The 14,865-nt window shown below is 47.8% G+C and overlaps 1 protein-coding gene across 9 annotated transcripts in view; it reads left to right on the top strand.

Annotated features, from left to right (window-relative positions):
* The window catches only part of sema6a (sema domain, transmembrane domain (TM), and cytoplasmic domain, (semaphorin) 6A), a 155,498-nt gene that overhangs the window by 132,366 nt on the left and 8,267 nt on the right, over nt 1–14,865 (top strand). For 8 of the 9 annotated variants that reach the window (XM_061816772.1, XM_061816769.1, XM_061816770.1 and 5 more), the window contains 2 exons: nt 1,679–1,699; nt 6,078–6,248. In XM_061816772.1, the coding sequence (XP_061672756.1) occupies nt 1,679–1,699; nt 6,078–6,248 (192 nt within the window). The remainder of the gene's footprint in view (nt 1–1,678; nt 1,700–6,077; nt 6,249–14,865) is intronic. The other variant, XM_061816774.1, reaches the window with a different exon arrangement.

The following is a 14,865-nucleotide window of genomic DNA, read 5'->3' on the forward strand; positions in this document are numbered from 1 at the left end:
CAGCACCACGGTGGGCAAAAGGATTTTGCTCGTGTGTGTAGTCACTCGTTTAGTGACACAAAAACATGGCGTGGAACTCTCAACCCAATTAGGGAGTCTGAAAAATTTGCACACAGTGGGAAGAATCAAACGTTGTACAGTCGAGCCTTTCCTTTTTTGAGTTACGCTTGAATTGACAGTCGTGGTACACTTGCTATTCAGTGTGTTGTCATTAGATTTCAAGAATTCATGCAAGTCAGGCACTATATTCGGTTTAGCGCCTGATATTTTTCCAACAACACGAGCCTGACTGGACTTGTTGGGGCTTGTTAGCCACAGCAGACAACATCTCGCCACCAACACGGTGGCAAAGAAATCCATAGTTTGCCGTAGTTGTGAAGCAGTGAAGCGTAGGGCTTGTTATATGAACAAAAAGTTGCTTCTCTATGCGCAAGAACCAAATATTTGGTAACCCAAGTACGTGTTTACCAATGTGCCGAAAATTACACGGCCGTGACCCAAAGCAGTTTTTCAAGATACGACCTGTTGTCTGACCAATTTGTTTGACTTGCACTTGAGATCAAAAGTTACTGATACTGGATATGAGTATACTGGCAGAGAACTCAACTCAACACATTTCACCACAAGCAAGAGTTTGGCAGAACAATTTTTCCAAAAAGAGGCTTCCGGCTGTTAATCGACACTCCCGGTTGAATTTTCCTCTCAAACTGATCATAAATACAATTAGGCATTGTGTATTTCAAACAACCGCATATCTCGCTTTAGATAAGCGCTCTTTAGCTTCGTGCTAACAAACAAGTTAGAAGGTTGTAGACGGGCCAGTATCGCTGTTGCAGCGTTGTGTTACTTCCCTATTTGAACACAAAGGGAAGAGCAAAACATGCAGTCAGACAACATAACAATATTCACAGGCATTTGTTTGTCCTGTGCAAAGAACGACCGATAACACTGCAGCGTATTGAGTCAATTGCGACACTCTTCTTCGTGTGGGTCTCCTGTGGGTATTATAATGCCCCAGGTAGCCAACGCGCATGTCATTAGAAGCAGCAAAACGTCCATTTAGTTGAAGTAAAACATTCTTTGCATTCAAAATTTTTGTTTTTTTGGGGGTGGGAAGCAGGAACGGATTCACTTCAATTGTGAAAGATGATTTGAGGCATGGGAGTTTTGAGTTGAGCGCATGGTCAGGGGATGAAGTAATCTTGTATCTCAAGGCACCTCTCTATATAACAAAGATATCAAAAAATATTCATCAAACGTGACCAACTGAAAAATATTATCTCTGTGTGGTAGAAATTTCAGGATTCTAAGTACAGTAATTCGATTACTGGCCCACAAGGTTCAGCTAAGCTATTTCATATGGTTGGAAACGACACAAGAAAGTTTGTTTCCAGAGGTGTACAGGCTCTACTTTCAATGTTCACTAAAACTTTGTTGCGTACCGGATCAAACCAAACAAATTGACATTTTTGAAAATGTGGGCAGGGTATAGATCATTTGGAGTTCGGCGTACGGAAATATCCCAGTCTATTTTTTCACCATGTGGCAGTTTTTTCAAGTAGTCTCGTGCCAAGCATCGAAGGCGATGATGAAATCCGTGAGTTGGCAAAGTGAATGTGAAAGTTTCTTTCCGACGTGCAATAACGCACTTTTTCTTGCTGCTCTCTTCTACTTTCAGATACCTTCGTGGCTCTGAACGGTAAGTGTCCCCCGTTTACCGTCAAAAGGCAATCAAATGAATCTCGGGGGGGGGGGGGGGCGGCCACACCTCCTCGTCTCCCCGATGAATTGTTCCCTCTCAAGGAAATGAAAACTCCTCCCACCTGTGTTGGACGGGTTATGAACGACCGCGCGTTTCACCGAGTTGATGTCATTCCGTGTTTTGGATCGACGTTGCTTCGAGTTCTAAAGCTAATGAAACGCTCCGTCACGGCCGGTCTGTTTTGCGCCCCCCAAACTTCTGGTGGCCCTCCTCGTGCGGCCCCCTTTTAGGAATTAGAAAGATTCTGATTTTTATTAGCTCAATTAGGCCCAGTCATCCTCTATGTCAACAGCCCCCCCCCCCCCCCATTTCCCTCCATCCCCTCTGCAATTGCATCGATTAGCCCCGACCTTTGCCGCATTAATTGGATCTGGATGGATCTGGTTGTTGGTGGTTAAAGGCCTTGGTGGTGAACAAAAGCCTCCCTTCAGGAACACGACAGGTGAACACAGCCGGGAGGTAAAAAAAAAAAAAAAAAAAAAAGCACCCGAATTAGCTCTCGATGAGATTTAAAAGTAAACGAATGGAAACTTCTCCAGTAAACAAGACATGAAAACGAAGCAAAAACTGTATTATATTTACAAATGAATGAGACTGTTAGTAGTTGCACGGTATTGTGAAGATAGATAAAAGATAGAAGATAGCTACATCAACCACTAATAGTTTGACCAAAAAAAAAAAAAAGGGTGTGGGGGTGGGGGGGGGGCCCCCGGTTAAGGGATGCCCCCCGTCGATCACTTTTCTTTGCATTCTTATGATTGTTTTTTTTTTTTTCTGTTCTGGTACCAGCCAGTCTGCAGGCCACTCCTGTCGTATACTAGGTCTAAGTGGTCATTCAAAACAAGGCAGATAATATGCAGTATTTCTGAAAAATATTTCTCATTTGAAGTCATCGGAACATTATGCGCAGTTTGAGCATTAGCACTACGCCTAGATATGAGAAATCAAAATAGAAAACTGTTCTTAAATAAGGGTTCAGTGAAAGGGATTCTACCTTTATTCGCATTAATTTCAGTGATTGTGATGAGTAGAAGCAGAAGAAGCTTTTGTAGTTCCCGTACATAAAAACACAAACACTGCCACCGTCTGAACTACGCGCCATCAGGGCTCGTCACACTTTCAAGATTTTGCTGTATGTTTACGCTTTCTAAGCGTGTTATTATTTGATTCAATGTACTGTATACAAGGGTGTTAGGTGGTCGTCGTGTTGAGACTCCTCCGTGTGTCTCACAAAAACTTCCCAGCTGCCACAACAAAAGAGTCAAATCCATACAAAAGAAATTGAAGAATACATGTCCGGCTGCAGCAGCACGGTGGAGCAACTGTAAACCGTCGACCTCATAGTTCTGAGGTCCCGGGTTCAATCCCGGACCCCAAAAACATGCAACATTAATTGCAGACGCTAAATTGCCCCGTCGGTGTGATTGTGGCTGATTGTCTGGCGACCAGTTCAGGGTGTACGTCGCCTCCTGCCCAAAGATAGCTGGGACTATCTAAGTCTCCAGCACTCCTGCAACCCTTGTGAGGATAAGCGGCTAAGAAAATGGATGGATGGATGGATGGATGGATATCCAACCATCTATCCACTAGCACCCCTGAAACGGCTGTACCCCCACCCGCCAACCCACCGACATCCTCCCTGTTGTCTTCGTTTCAGGGTCACGGAAAATGCAACGAGGCCCATAAACGCACACATCCACGCGTAAACGCACGATCGCGCGGGCCCGTCCCCTCGATGGCAGCGTGAGAGGTTAATACGGCAGTGACGATAAATAGATGCCTCCTCTCCGCTCTCCCCGTCTTTATTCCAGACTAGACGTGCTCGCCTCGCTTTTAATCTGCGGCGAGGGGGAAAAGAGACACGGCGCTCATCCTTTGGCAGTTTACGCCACTCCCCCACTCTCCCGAAAGCTCGGAGGTTCTCTCTCTCTTTCTCCGTCTTTCCATCTCTCCCCCTCACTCATCTGCCCGGATTGCACTTCCCCTGGCGGTAAAGGAATGAATTATAAAATAGCCCCTTGGGCCAATAGTTAAATAAATCATTTTAACGATAGCCACGCCGCACGGAGGACGACGACGACGACGAAGAAGACAAAGTGGAGGTTCTGGACGGTGTTGAGAGGGTGTGTGCTCGTTTTACCAGCATCTTCAGTGACACCCCCCCCCCCCCCCTTGCTACGCACCCACCGCCCTTCGTGAAAGACGTCCGCCGGTGCCGTCACCTCCGTGGTTAGAAATCAGAGAGCTTGAGCAGCACCAAGGCGTCATTCGATCAAGTGAAAGGTGAAGCCGCTGCCGAACTGAGAAGGACGGCTTAAGTGGGCACGTCAAATGCTAATGTGATTAGAAAATAAACAGCAAAAGCGCAGATTTGTGATACATATTCATGCTGGTGATTAGAATGAACCTTCCTACATATTCTATCCTTTGAATTTGGGCGTTGTTGCCTGAGAATTCAAAATAATGGGAAAAATAACAAGATTACGCCCCTCCCTCTTCAGGTTGCGGCTTCTACATTTTTGCCTCGCTCAGAAACGCCAAATCCGGATCTCCGCCGAGGCCAAATACTTTTGGTTTGCAACATGAAAATGAATATCAAACAACAAAAAAAAACCTTACTTTTATTCATCTTAACTAACATCATGGAAATTGAAAGCTTTTCAATGTAATTACATTTTTACAAAATAGTTTGATAATTGATTTATTTTAAGATAAAGGTTAGATAAATAAGAGAAATGAATACATCCATCTATTTTCCACGCTGCTTTTCCTCACTAAAATTGAAAAGAATCAAATGATAGTATGTGTACAGTACAATATTTGAACAGATCTATATATAATCAAACGTGACGTGAAGTTAGCGCAGCACCAAATTCTACACTTTTCTTACTGTATTAATTAATCAGATGTTCTGTTCGACCCATGCCCCGACATCCCTCTACGCCCCCCCAATACTTTTTGCATTGTTCTGCAAACACACACAAGCACTAAGTGGAGCGAGTTCCTTTGTCCACGCCAAGCAACCTAAATGTGGCTCGGCATTTTCTAAGTTACACGACAACAATATCACGATGCTTTATTCGCCGATGAACACAGGAAAAGGCAAGAACGTCAACAATGAGTGTGAGCCGAGGCCGAAAGCACCGAGACGGGAGAAAATTCAACGTGAGAATTGTGAACATCTCCGCATGAGTTCAAAAGCCACAGCTTAAGTGGCAGAATCCTACCTTGGGGGAGTCGGGGGTGCGATCGTGTGCAGTGACAGCGTCGGAAGCGCTTCTCCGCGGTTTTCGGGAAAACGTCGCCCGACCGACCGGAGCGCCGCGAGGAAGCAAAGCCGGAATGTCGGAATGTCGTCATCCTTCATACGAGAGGCGCGAGCCCTCTGGGGACGGTTGCCGAAATGTGATTACGCTCCGCCAGGGCCCGCCGGAGCTTTGACATGTCAGCCGGAAAAACCAGAAGAGGAGGACACGACAATGTGGAAAGAGACACGTTTGCTAATGAGTTGCTGGTGGAATCCCCGCGGGAATCACCAAGCCGCCATGCGGATGTTCACTGCGCACCAAAAGTTCAGGATGTGCAGAAAGGAACCTCAAGTGAACTGTGACCTTGACAAGAGACTTCGTTTGACCCTTCCTACATGGGCAACTGCTCACTCCGTCAGTCACTTTTTCCAAGGTTATACACAGAGTCCCCACATACCCATCAATAAAAGTATTACTTTGGCACCATCTTTTCTTATATTGCTGCTAAAAAAAAAAAAAAAAAAACATGTCAAAGTGAATGGAGGAGCTTCATTTGTACAAAAGTAGTTCTTTGCCTCCATTTAGTGGCACATTGTGGTCAAGGAGCTACATAGACGTGAGTTGAGGCATTTCATTAATAGAAAAGTAATGCTTTTCTGCCATCTTGGGGACAGGGAACTACCGTCATTCCCGACCTACAAGCGGCGACTTTTTTCACATGCTTTCAACCCTGCGGTTTACGTTAGTGCCACGCTAGCATCAGCTCCGCGCTAGCCTTGAAACTCTTTCTGCGTCCCGAGGCTTATAACCAGGTGCGCTCTAGGCCGGGAATTACGGTACTGTACGTTGGAACGTGTTTTATTTAGTTTAGACAAAGGTAGCGCTTTGCTGCATCCTTTGGCAGCCCATCCGCAAACGTAAACCATTTGGAGGGACGTCAATACTTGTGTATTTGCGGTAGCGGACTGTCGGTTTATCCGTAAATGTGACAAATCTTGCTAGCTTCTTCTGTTGGAGGCCTCTCTCGCCGAACGGAGCGCCCCGTTAACCTGTGTTGTGTCTGGCAGGCCACCGTCACCGCCATCACCACCGCACCCTCCCCCTCCCCACGCCGGCCCTCCCCGAGGGCCCCCTGGGGCGGGGCCGCATGGTGGAGCGCAAGGAGCCCCCCGTGAGCTCAGACACAGGGGAGGAGCCCTACATGGCCGTACCCTCTCAGACTCAGCCCGAAGCCAATGGTAAGCCTTGGAACGCAACAGATGCTCTCGGTGGCAGGGGGGGGGGGGGGGGGTGAAATTGAGGTTTACAGCCGCGTAGCTGCTTCCAGCTGACGAGAGGTAAAGATCGTTTATTCCCGAGCGGACAAATTTTTCACCCCCCCCCCCCCCCCCAAAAGAACACGTCCACGAACGACGAATTCAGTGCTCAAGCGGTTACGCGCCCCCCCCCCCCCCCGGGATCGTCTCTTCGTGTCCCACAAGAGACGTAATATCCAGGCCATTACGCCGCCCGTCTAGTTCCTGCCCAAGACGGCTGCAGCGGCCTTTCCGCCCGCCGCCCGACGTCCCCCTCGAGGGGGCCTCGGAGGACGGTTGGCGGGCGGTGCGGGAAAACTGGGCGGCGTGCTCGGGCGCTTGTCCTCACAACGCAAACGATTGTCAAGACGATACAAAAGGGAGGAGTGCCACCGGATTTCTGGATTCCTTGAAAAGGAACATAATCCCCCAGAAAGGCGAAACATATATGCACGTATTTATCACACATATTTACCTCCTACGTCTATTGTCGGCTGGAAGCGGCGAGCGGGCAGTGACCTCAAGACGTCGTCGTTACCTGAGCTGCTGCATCTCTGGAGCTGGGACTTTAAAAAGTGTCGTATGAGATCGTAAAGAAGGGCGTGGGGGGGGGGGGGGGTGTCAATGCTCCAGTCGAGCGTCGTCAGGTAACGACACCCGGCACTCACCTTTCCAATCAAGCTTCCTGCTGGTGTTTGTTTCCTGTACGATTCTGTTCTTATTTGTTTCTTTATTCATTTTTGATATGGCACTTTTTGCTCGGTTCTCTTTCAGCCGTTGGATGTTTTCTTTCAGCCGCAGCCATCTTTTTCCGTGAGCAGCTGCGGAGTTGTTTGCATGGCTTCAAGTCGCACCCTTTTTGTTGCTGCTCGTTTTGCGGCCATTTCTACGTACTCCGCTTTGCTTGCTTTGACGGTATTCCGCGCCGTTTCGGCCACGCTTCTCGGCATGGCAAATTGAGCACAGCGGTCGACGGCGTTCCATTTCCCGTCCTGCCCATCCTGTCTCCTCTTCCTTCCGGTCGCTCCTCGGCTCGCGGCTGTACTGTGGAAAAACTTCAGCCGACTCTCCAAAACTCCTCTTGAGGCCGGAAATCAAAACAGTTTCAGTGCGCCTGGCGACAAACGTCAACCGGGCTGCTGCAGGAGAAATAATAATAATCATCATCATCATAATATCGGCCATTATATTAGGTACAGCTGCAAAATCGAATACAAAAACGGCTAATAATGCTCGGTACCTTAATACACGTGCATCTTAATAAATTGGAAGATTTTCAAAAGTTTACTTTTTATCAGGGTCGTTCAATTCAAAATGTGGAGCTCATCGATATGGGCGACGCGTTCAGAGGGAAATATTTAATTCACAGCAAACAAAAAACCCCAAATTTAATACCGTGCAGTAACATACAATCAAGAAACAACGAAACGTGGATGTTAGGCAGCCATTTTTCGCTGATTATTGAATCGACATAATGTATCAATAATGAGATAAAGAGACTTTTCAGTCATATTCTAATTTGTTTTTTGAGATGGCAACTTGAGTAGAAATGAATGTCATGTGACATGGCAGTAGGACCAATCAGCAAAATGATAGCAATTGTCATGGAAAACGATATCGTAAATCCATCCCTCCGCGTTGCATCTTGCTTGTCCTGGAGCCGAGATCAGATACCGTTTGGGCGAGAGGCGGCCTACGCCCTGGAGTGGTCGCCGGCCGGTCAAAGGCCACAAATAGACAAACGACCGTTCACGTTCCGCCCGATGAACGATTGCGAGTCTTCGACGAGCGTAAACATGCTTGATTGTGGAATGCGGGAGGAAGCCCGAGAAAACCCACGCGAGCGAACTTCATACAGAAATGTCTCAGCCCGGATTCAAACCCCCAACCTCCGAACTGCGAGGCAGATGTGCTCACCGTAAAGCGCCGCACATTCTCAATAGAACAATAATTTGAGAAATAGCAGTGCGCTAAAAATATATGAAATGTCAAAACAAATATTTGAAAAGTACACTATAAAGACTAAGTGAGCCAGTATTGTGACGTGCTTTGATATTTTTAAAATGGGCGACTCGATGAATTTATGATTGCGGTTGTAATTTGCTGAGGTTTGTGTTCATAATCATAAATCTGATTCCTCCCACGGCTCGTGTGGTTGTGCTTCCTTCCACGTTCTGAAAACATTTATATGACGCTAGGTTATTATTTCAAGACTGCTTTTCTGTGCAGTTATCGGCTGGCGACCAGTTCAGGGTGAACCCCCCCATCCCAAAATCAAATCGGATAGCGAGCTCAACTGCGCAGGTGTCCCTAATTTTCCGCCGTGCGAGTGTACGCGAATTGAAATGGTAAAAAGTTCGAGAGCCGTGTGTGTATCCGCCCCTACCAGGAGGCGTTCTCGAGATAATTTGGCGCTTTAAAAGAAATGAACCCCCCCCGCCCCCAACTCTTTTTTTTTTTTTTTTTTTTCCCCATTTGCGGTAGCGACGACGACGTTGCGGGATCTTATCTTCTAATGAATATTATTATTAGGCCAAAGCCGCCACAGTAATTAAACAGGCGCCGCAAAGTGAGCCGGCGGCGTCTTTATCTCCTGCTTCAGTCGGGGGGGGGGGGCTTTGCCGTCTCGAGGTGGCTTTTTTTTCTTCACAGTACATTTGCGCTTTGTCCGTCTGTCTGTCTCACTCACCGGGCCCGGATGACCCCCCCCCTCCCCCACTCGAACCACCCCACCCTGCTCCGAACACCTCGCCATCTCCTGCCACTGTGACCCCTCCCGACATCCGACAGGGATGGCATGTTCCAAGGCTGTACCTTTTTTTTTTTATTTTTTGACAAGAGATTCCTTAACCAATTTACGGATAACCCCCAGCACCCTCCCTTTCCCCCTTTAATCCCAGCCCCCCTCCCGTCCCCCTTCCCCATTCATTCCTGCTCCTCCCCGAGTCGACTGTCTCCTCTCCAACAAGACTCATATCTCTTTCCTTGTCTAACTAACCCCCCCCCCCCCCCAGCCTTTAGGTCTCTTCCCTTTTCTGCCGTCTCTCTTCCTGTCAGCCCCCCCCCCCCCCCCTTACATCCACCTTCCCCAGCCCGACCTGTAGCCGCCGCCGCCGCCGCGTTGCTCCAATTTATGGCTTCATTACAGCAGCTATCTGCGGGAGACGGACGGCGGGCGAAAGAGGGAGGCAGCTGGACGACAGGGGCAGGAGACGTGGGAAATAAGAGAGTGCGGGGGAAAAGCAACGTGCATGATGAGGTTTTATTTAACAGACAAGGACAATCGCGGGGAGGTGAGCGGAAAGAAAAAGACAGCTGAGAGGCAATAGAAACAACAGAATCAGCCAATGAAAAATTGAGGTCTGCAAAGGTGCCGCAAGGTGCACAAAGTCAACGATGTTCCCGATTTCTTTGTTAGCGTCAGTCAAGACGACGGGAATGCGTTTACCCAAGAAAGTCGGACGAGAATGATAATGCAAATCAAAAGAAAATGACGTCACGCAGCACAAGTGGGATGCTCACATACTGCCACACTTGCGCTTCTCATTTTGTAAAGGACACAATTCTTGACTGCAGTTCGGACATTTCAGGGTTGCCAGCAGCACGCAGTGAAGTGTTTGGGAAGAAAGCGCACTGGTGCTTCATTGACTGTAATTACAGCTTTACTACTGCATTAGTGCGGGTTAGCGAAAGACGACAGCGTGGCAAAAGAATGAAGACATGTGGCACGATGAGGGCACGCTCACTTGGTACTTGCTGTACTTTATGTCATTCTTCTATAATTATACCCGAGAAATGTTTTTTCATTCAATTGTTGCAGTGCAGTCCAACGTGCAAATATGTCTTTCATCGCTGCCGTAGGAACGGAACTCAGTTGTGAACCAAGGACAGCCCAACGTGTTGAGATAATCGAAGGATGTCTGGTCGAATACACAATAGCCGTCTTCGGGCGTGGCATTCTAGTGCAAACCGGAAGCGCCGTAACTGTCGCGAGCCGTCGGTGCGGGGGAGGACCCGAATGCAGGACTCCGAGCCAAAGGCATCATGTCCATTTGGGTTTTATTGCAGAAGCAGTGTCCGCTCCCGGCAAACTCCATGAACTGGCAAAACTCCGACGTAAATACACGGTCAATTATAACGCGGCGAATGCGCAACAGCTGTGACGAGTGCCAGAGGTGGCACCGCCCAGAAAGGTGACCGGGCAGGCCACGCCCCTCCAGCCCCGCTCGTGACAATAACACCCCGACGGTACTCGAACTACGACTTCTGTACGCAGTTGCAATCTCATACATGTAATCAGCTCGACAAATGAGGAGTTTTGCTTTGTTTGGAGCGATGCGACGCGATTATGATGATATTCCAGCATCTTTTGCAGAGCTTCGGAAAATACTCGGGGCGCAACTGCAGTTTGCCTTCACCCGCGCGAAATTGCAGTTCTTTTTAAGTGGTGGGAAGGAACTGAAATGCCGTCGAATTCGTCCAAATGCAAGAAATGTGCATTCGTCACGGGGAATCTCCTCAAGGAAAATGCGAAAAGTAGGATGTTTTTGTTTTTGTCGTTGTTTTTTTTTTTGATCTTGAAATTGGAACGCTGGTTGAGAGACGTTGAATTTTAGGTCAATTGATTTGAATTGGCTCCATGCTCATCGGCATGAAGGATTTCAAATTAGCCTCCAGCCTCGTCTGAGGGTCCCAAACTGGACATAATCAGCTTCGCCTTTTGCTGAACGTTCGTTATTCTTTCAAATATTTCAGGAATTGACGGGAAACGCTTGGTGCCGACAGCTGCCGGCCGGAGTGCGACCTCGCTCACGTTCAGATGTGATTTGGCTTTTTCGTTTTGCGCTGCGTGGCCGCGATCGGTGACACCCCGCCCCGTACGGCGTCGGAAACCTGTCGCGGTGCACCGGCCTCGCCGTGGTGGCGTCCCGCAAAGCGCCCATCTCAAAATGAGACTTTCATTGACAAGGAAAAGCAGATCGGGACTCTTGATTGTACTTCAAGTAGATTTCAACAACAGATGAATCTTCGTAGCACGCACGCCGTATGTAGAGTTATTTTCAAATAATGTTCATCAGGTTGAAATTAGTGAAGTGACTCAAAAATACCTTTTTTCATATTTTCTGTAAGAAGAGCAGTCCCAATTTTGGTGCACCCATTCCAACAAAGATGTCCACTTCCTGTGAGTTCCACCTTGCTCCAAAAAGATGAGCGGCAAGATTCAAACTGAAACTTTGTGGCAGTATTTTGTGACTATCAAAAGTTACGATATTCATATTTTTTTCTGTATAGGCCCTTGTCATTTTAATAAGGCACTTTGGACTTGTAAGTATGTGTAGTTATTTTTAAATACTGTACATTGTACACAAATAAAGGGGGATAGGGACTGTGAATCGTGCAAATCTGCAAATATTTCTTCATTTTCGGGGAGACCAAAATAATAAATGACAATATTATAATTAGAATTATAATAAAATAATGTGCTGGCAATAGAGCAGTTTCCGGTTTCTGTGACGTCAAAAAAATGAGCTGCTGTCCGCCACAGCTCACAGCGAGACACTCACGTGCAGACTCACAGAGGTCACTTCCCCGAAATAGGCTCCGCCTCTATTTCCCGTACAAATACATCTAAAAAGTCTTTAAAAAATATGTCTGAAACACGTGGTGAGAGTTAAGTGAACAGTTTTTATTGCTCGTGTGATTTCTCGATATTACAGATCTTTATATTCATTTTGGAAAATATCCTCCAGATGAAAAAGCTCTTTGCTGTACAGAGGCTATTTTTACACCATTTGATTTCTTGATTGTTCTGTGAAATGAGGTCATGCCGGAAAACTTTGAGGAGCACTGCGTAGGCAGCCGAGCACTTTCTCTCGCAATCTCGATTTGAAGCGTGCGTGCGTGCGTGCGGAGCTGCAGGTGACTAATTGTCGCCTTGTTGTGACTCCGGGCAGAAACACGAGACTTGATATTTTCCCGATGTTTCGCACTTCCTCCACTGACGCAAACAGCAATTTCCTCGGCTGATTAGCTCGTTGTTCTCTTCACGGGAGCTAATTGTGGCCGTTTGCGTTCCCGTTTTGTGCGTTATGCTCGACGCCTTCTGCCTTTTGCCCTTCTCGTGCCGTATTTCACGCGTTCAGGCGGCCGACGCGCCTTCACAGTCGTCAGAACGCGTCACCGCACGGCAGGGGCAAAAGTTCACGCGCGGCGTCGACGACACAGGCACACGAGGGAAAACGGTTCCTCGCGTTGATGTCAAGACGCTTGTTTGCGACCGGCACATCCCAACATCAACAAACAAGACAATACCAAGCGCGGCACGTAATTGGTGCAGATTGTCGGCGTGCTGGCTGAATCCAACTCGTCACGCAATGATGAGCGCAGCTTCGTGTCCAGATGCGAATAGTAGAGCTGCACAATTCAAAGATCTGTGCCTCGTCAGTGTGCCCGCGCTGTAATAGAAAGTGTATATAATAGCGGCACGGTGGGTCAGCTGGTAAAGCGTTGGCCTCACAGTTCTGAGGACCCGGGTTCGATCCCGGCCCCGCCTGTGTGGAGTTTGCGTGTTCTCCCCGTGCCAGCGTGGGTTTTCTTTGGGCACTCCGGTTTCTAAAAACCTGCAACATTAATTGGACGCTCTAAATTGCCCCCGTCGGTGTGATTGTGAGTGCGACTGTTGTCTGTCTCCATGTGCCCTGCGATTGGCTGGCGACCAGTTCAGGGTGTGCCCCGCCCGCCTCCTGCCTGCTGACAGCTGGGATAGGCTCCACCACTCCTCGTGAGGATAAGCGGCAAAGAAAAGGGCCGGATGGATATATCAATATAATATGATAATCTGAGTGGAGTGTTACACGTGCCTGCCTTTGGAGCGGGCAGCGTGGGTTCAATTCCCGCTCAGTGATGGTGTTGATAACTGACTGGCAACCAATTCAGGCTGTAGTCAGCCTTTTGCCTGAAGCTAGTTGGCTAGCCTTGTGAGGATAAGCGATAATGACACGACAATTTAAATGACAACATTTTTAATATCAACGATAGTACCATTGCACTAAAGCGTAAACGCATACACAACTATCCCTAATAAGATTGATTGAGAACATGATGGAACGCAATACGGTATATCGAGCTCGTGCACCTACGTCACCGAAGTCACGTGACTGGCCATATTGCCGGTCTAGCAAAGCAGTCTTCAACGCAAAGTCGGTTGGAGCACGACGCCCAGGGTCTTGTCCGATCCCGTTAAAGACATTTAGAAGGTGAAAACAAACAAAGGTACGGGGAAAAATGAGATAAACTCGGCATAGAGGACCCGTATTTCATGCCGAAATCGATGTTTTCGCCGACAAGATACTGGACCGTTAATTGGCTTCCGCCCGTCTTGGACAACTGGATCTACACGTGGATCTGGTGAGTAAGTCGTCGAGATTTACACGGAAGAGTTTGAAAGCGTAGAAAAGCCTGGACGCATACAAATACTTGGTCGCTGGATCTGTTCTCATCAGGAATAAATCCCAAATAGTGACGGTTTGGACGGGTCCTGACCGCAGACGTGTGTTCGGCCACACGGTAAACTTTGCCGGAATCCATCGGTCTTTTCAGCTTGTATTCAATACAAACACTAATATTTAAATAAATGAAACCTGGTTTTACACAAACTTGCATTCATTAACTATGATGGGGGGGGGGGGGGGGGACGGTGTCGTCTCCATGGAACGTACGTGGAAGCGATTGCGGCCACACGTTAACCTCCGTAAACCTCTGCGACAGACGTTTTTTTTTTTTTTTTTTTTTAAATACGCATTGTTCTCAAATGAGCCAACTTGGCGTTATAATTACTTCTTGGTAATTTGAGATTGAGAAGAAAAATTCCTACCTGAAATGAAGCAATCGCGACACAGGCGTGTGCGTATTTTGGTCGGGCACCATCCATCGTGTTTATAATTGCCGAAATCCATCGACCTTTTTCTGGTCTTTTCAGCTACCGTTCTATAGAATGACCTCTTTGAATGTCCGTCTCGTCTGTCGTGACAACCGACAGCACAACAGGTCTCGGGTATTGTGAAAATTCTGCTCCGGTTCAACGTCCCGCGCGCTGTCGAGCAGCTCTTTATGACCGGCAATATGGCGCTGCGAAAAACAAGTAAAGTCCCAACTTTACATTTGTGAGGGGAGCCCTCAGGCAAACGCAAAATGATTTGATCCTTTGACTTGAAATCGGATCAAGTGTCAGTATTTCGCATATCGTGGGTGCTTTTTTGTGTGTGTCTTTTTTATAACCGGGATCTTTCTTTAGGGCGTCATGCGCCACCGTTGTCGGCGCTGTGAGGGTCGATAAGGATGTGTATTCATTTTTGTTCCCCCGACAATGTCTGAGAGTTTCTAGTGTTAAGAGGTTTGTGGCGTCCCCCCGCGCCCCTCTTGATGTTTCTCCGCCTTTGAGCATTTTCCCATCGCCGACACAAAGACGAGCTCTGTGGCTTAAGTCAGCCGGAGCAGCGCCTGACGGGATAAAAGTAGCAGCGCCAAAGTGCGTGTTTGACACCCACTATGGCGGTTTGAC

This window comes from Syngnathoides biaculeatus, chromosome 4, assembly GCF_019802595.1.
Source record: "Syngnathoides biaculeatus isolate LvHL_M chromosome 4, ASM1980259v1, whole genome shotgun sequence".
Taxonomy (NCBI): Eukaryota; Metazoa; Chordata; class Actinopteri; order Syngnathiformes; family Syngnathidae; genus Syngnathoides; species Syngnathoides biaculeatus.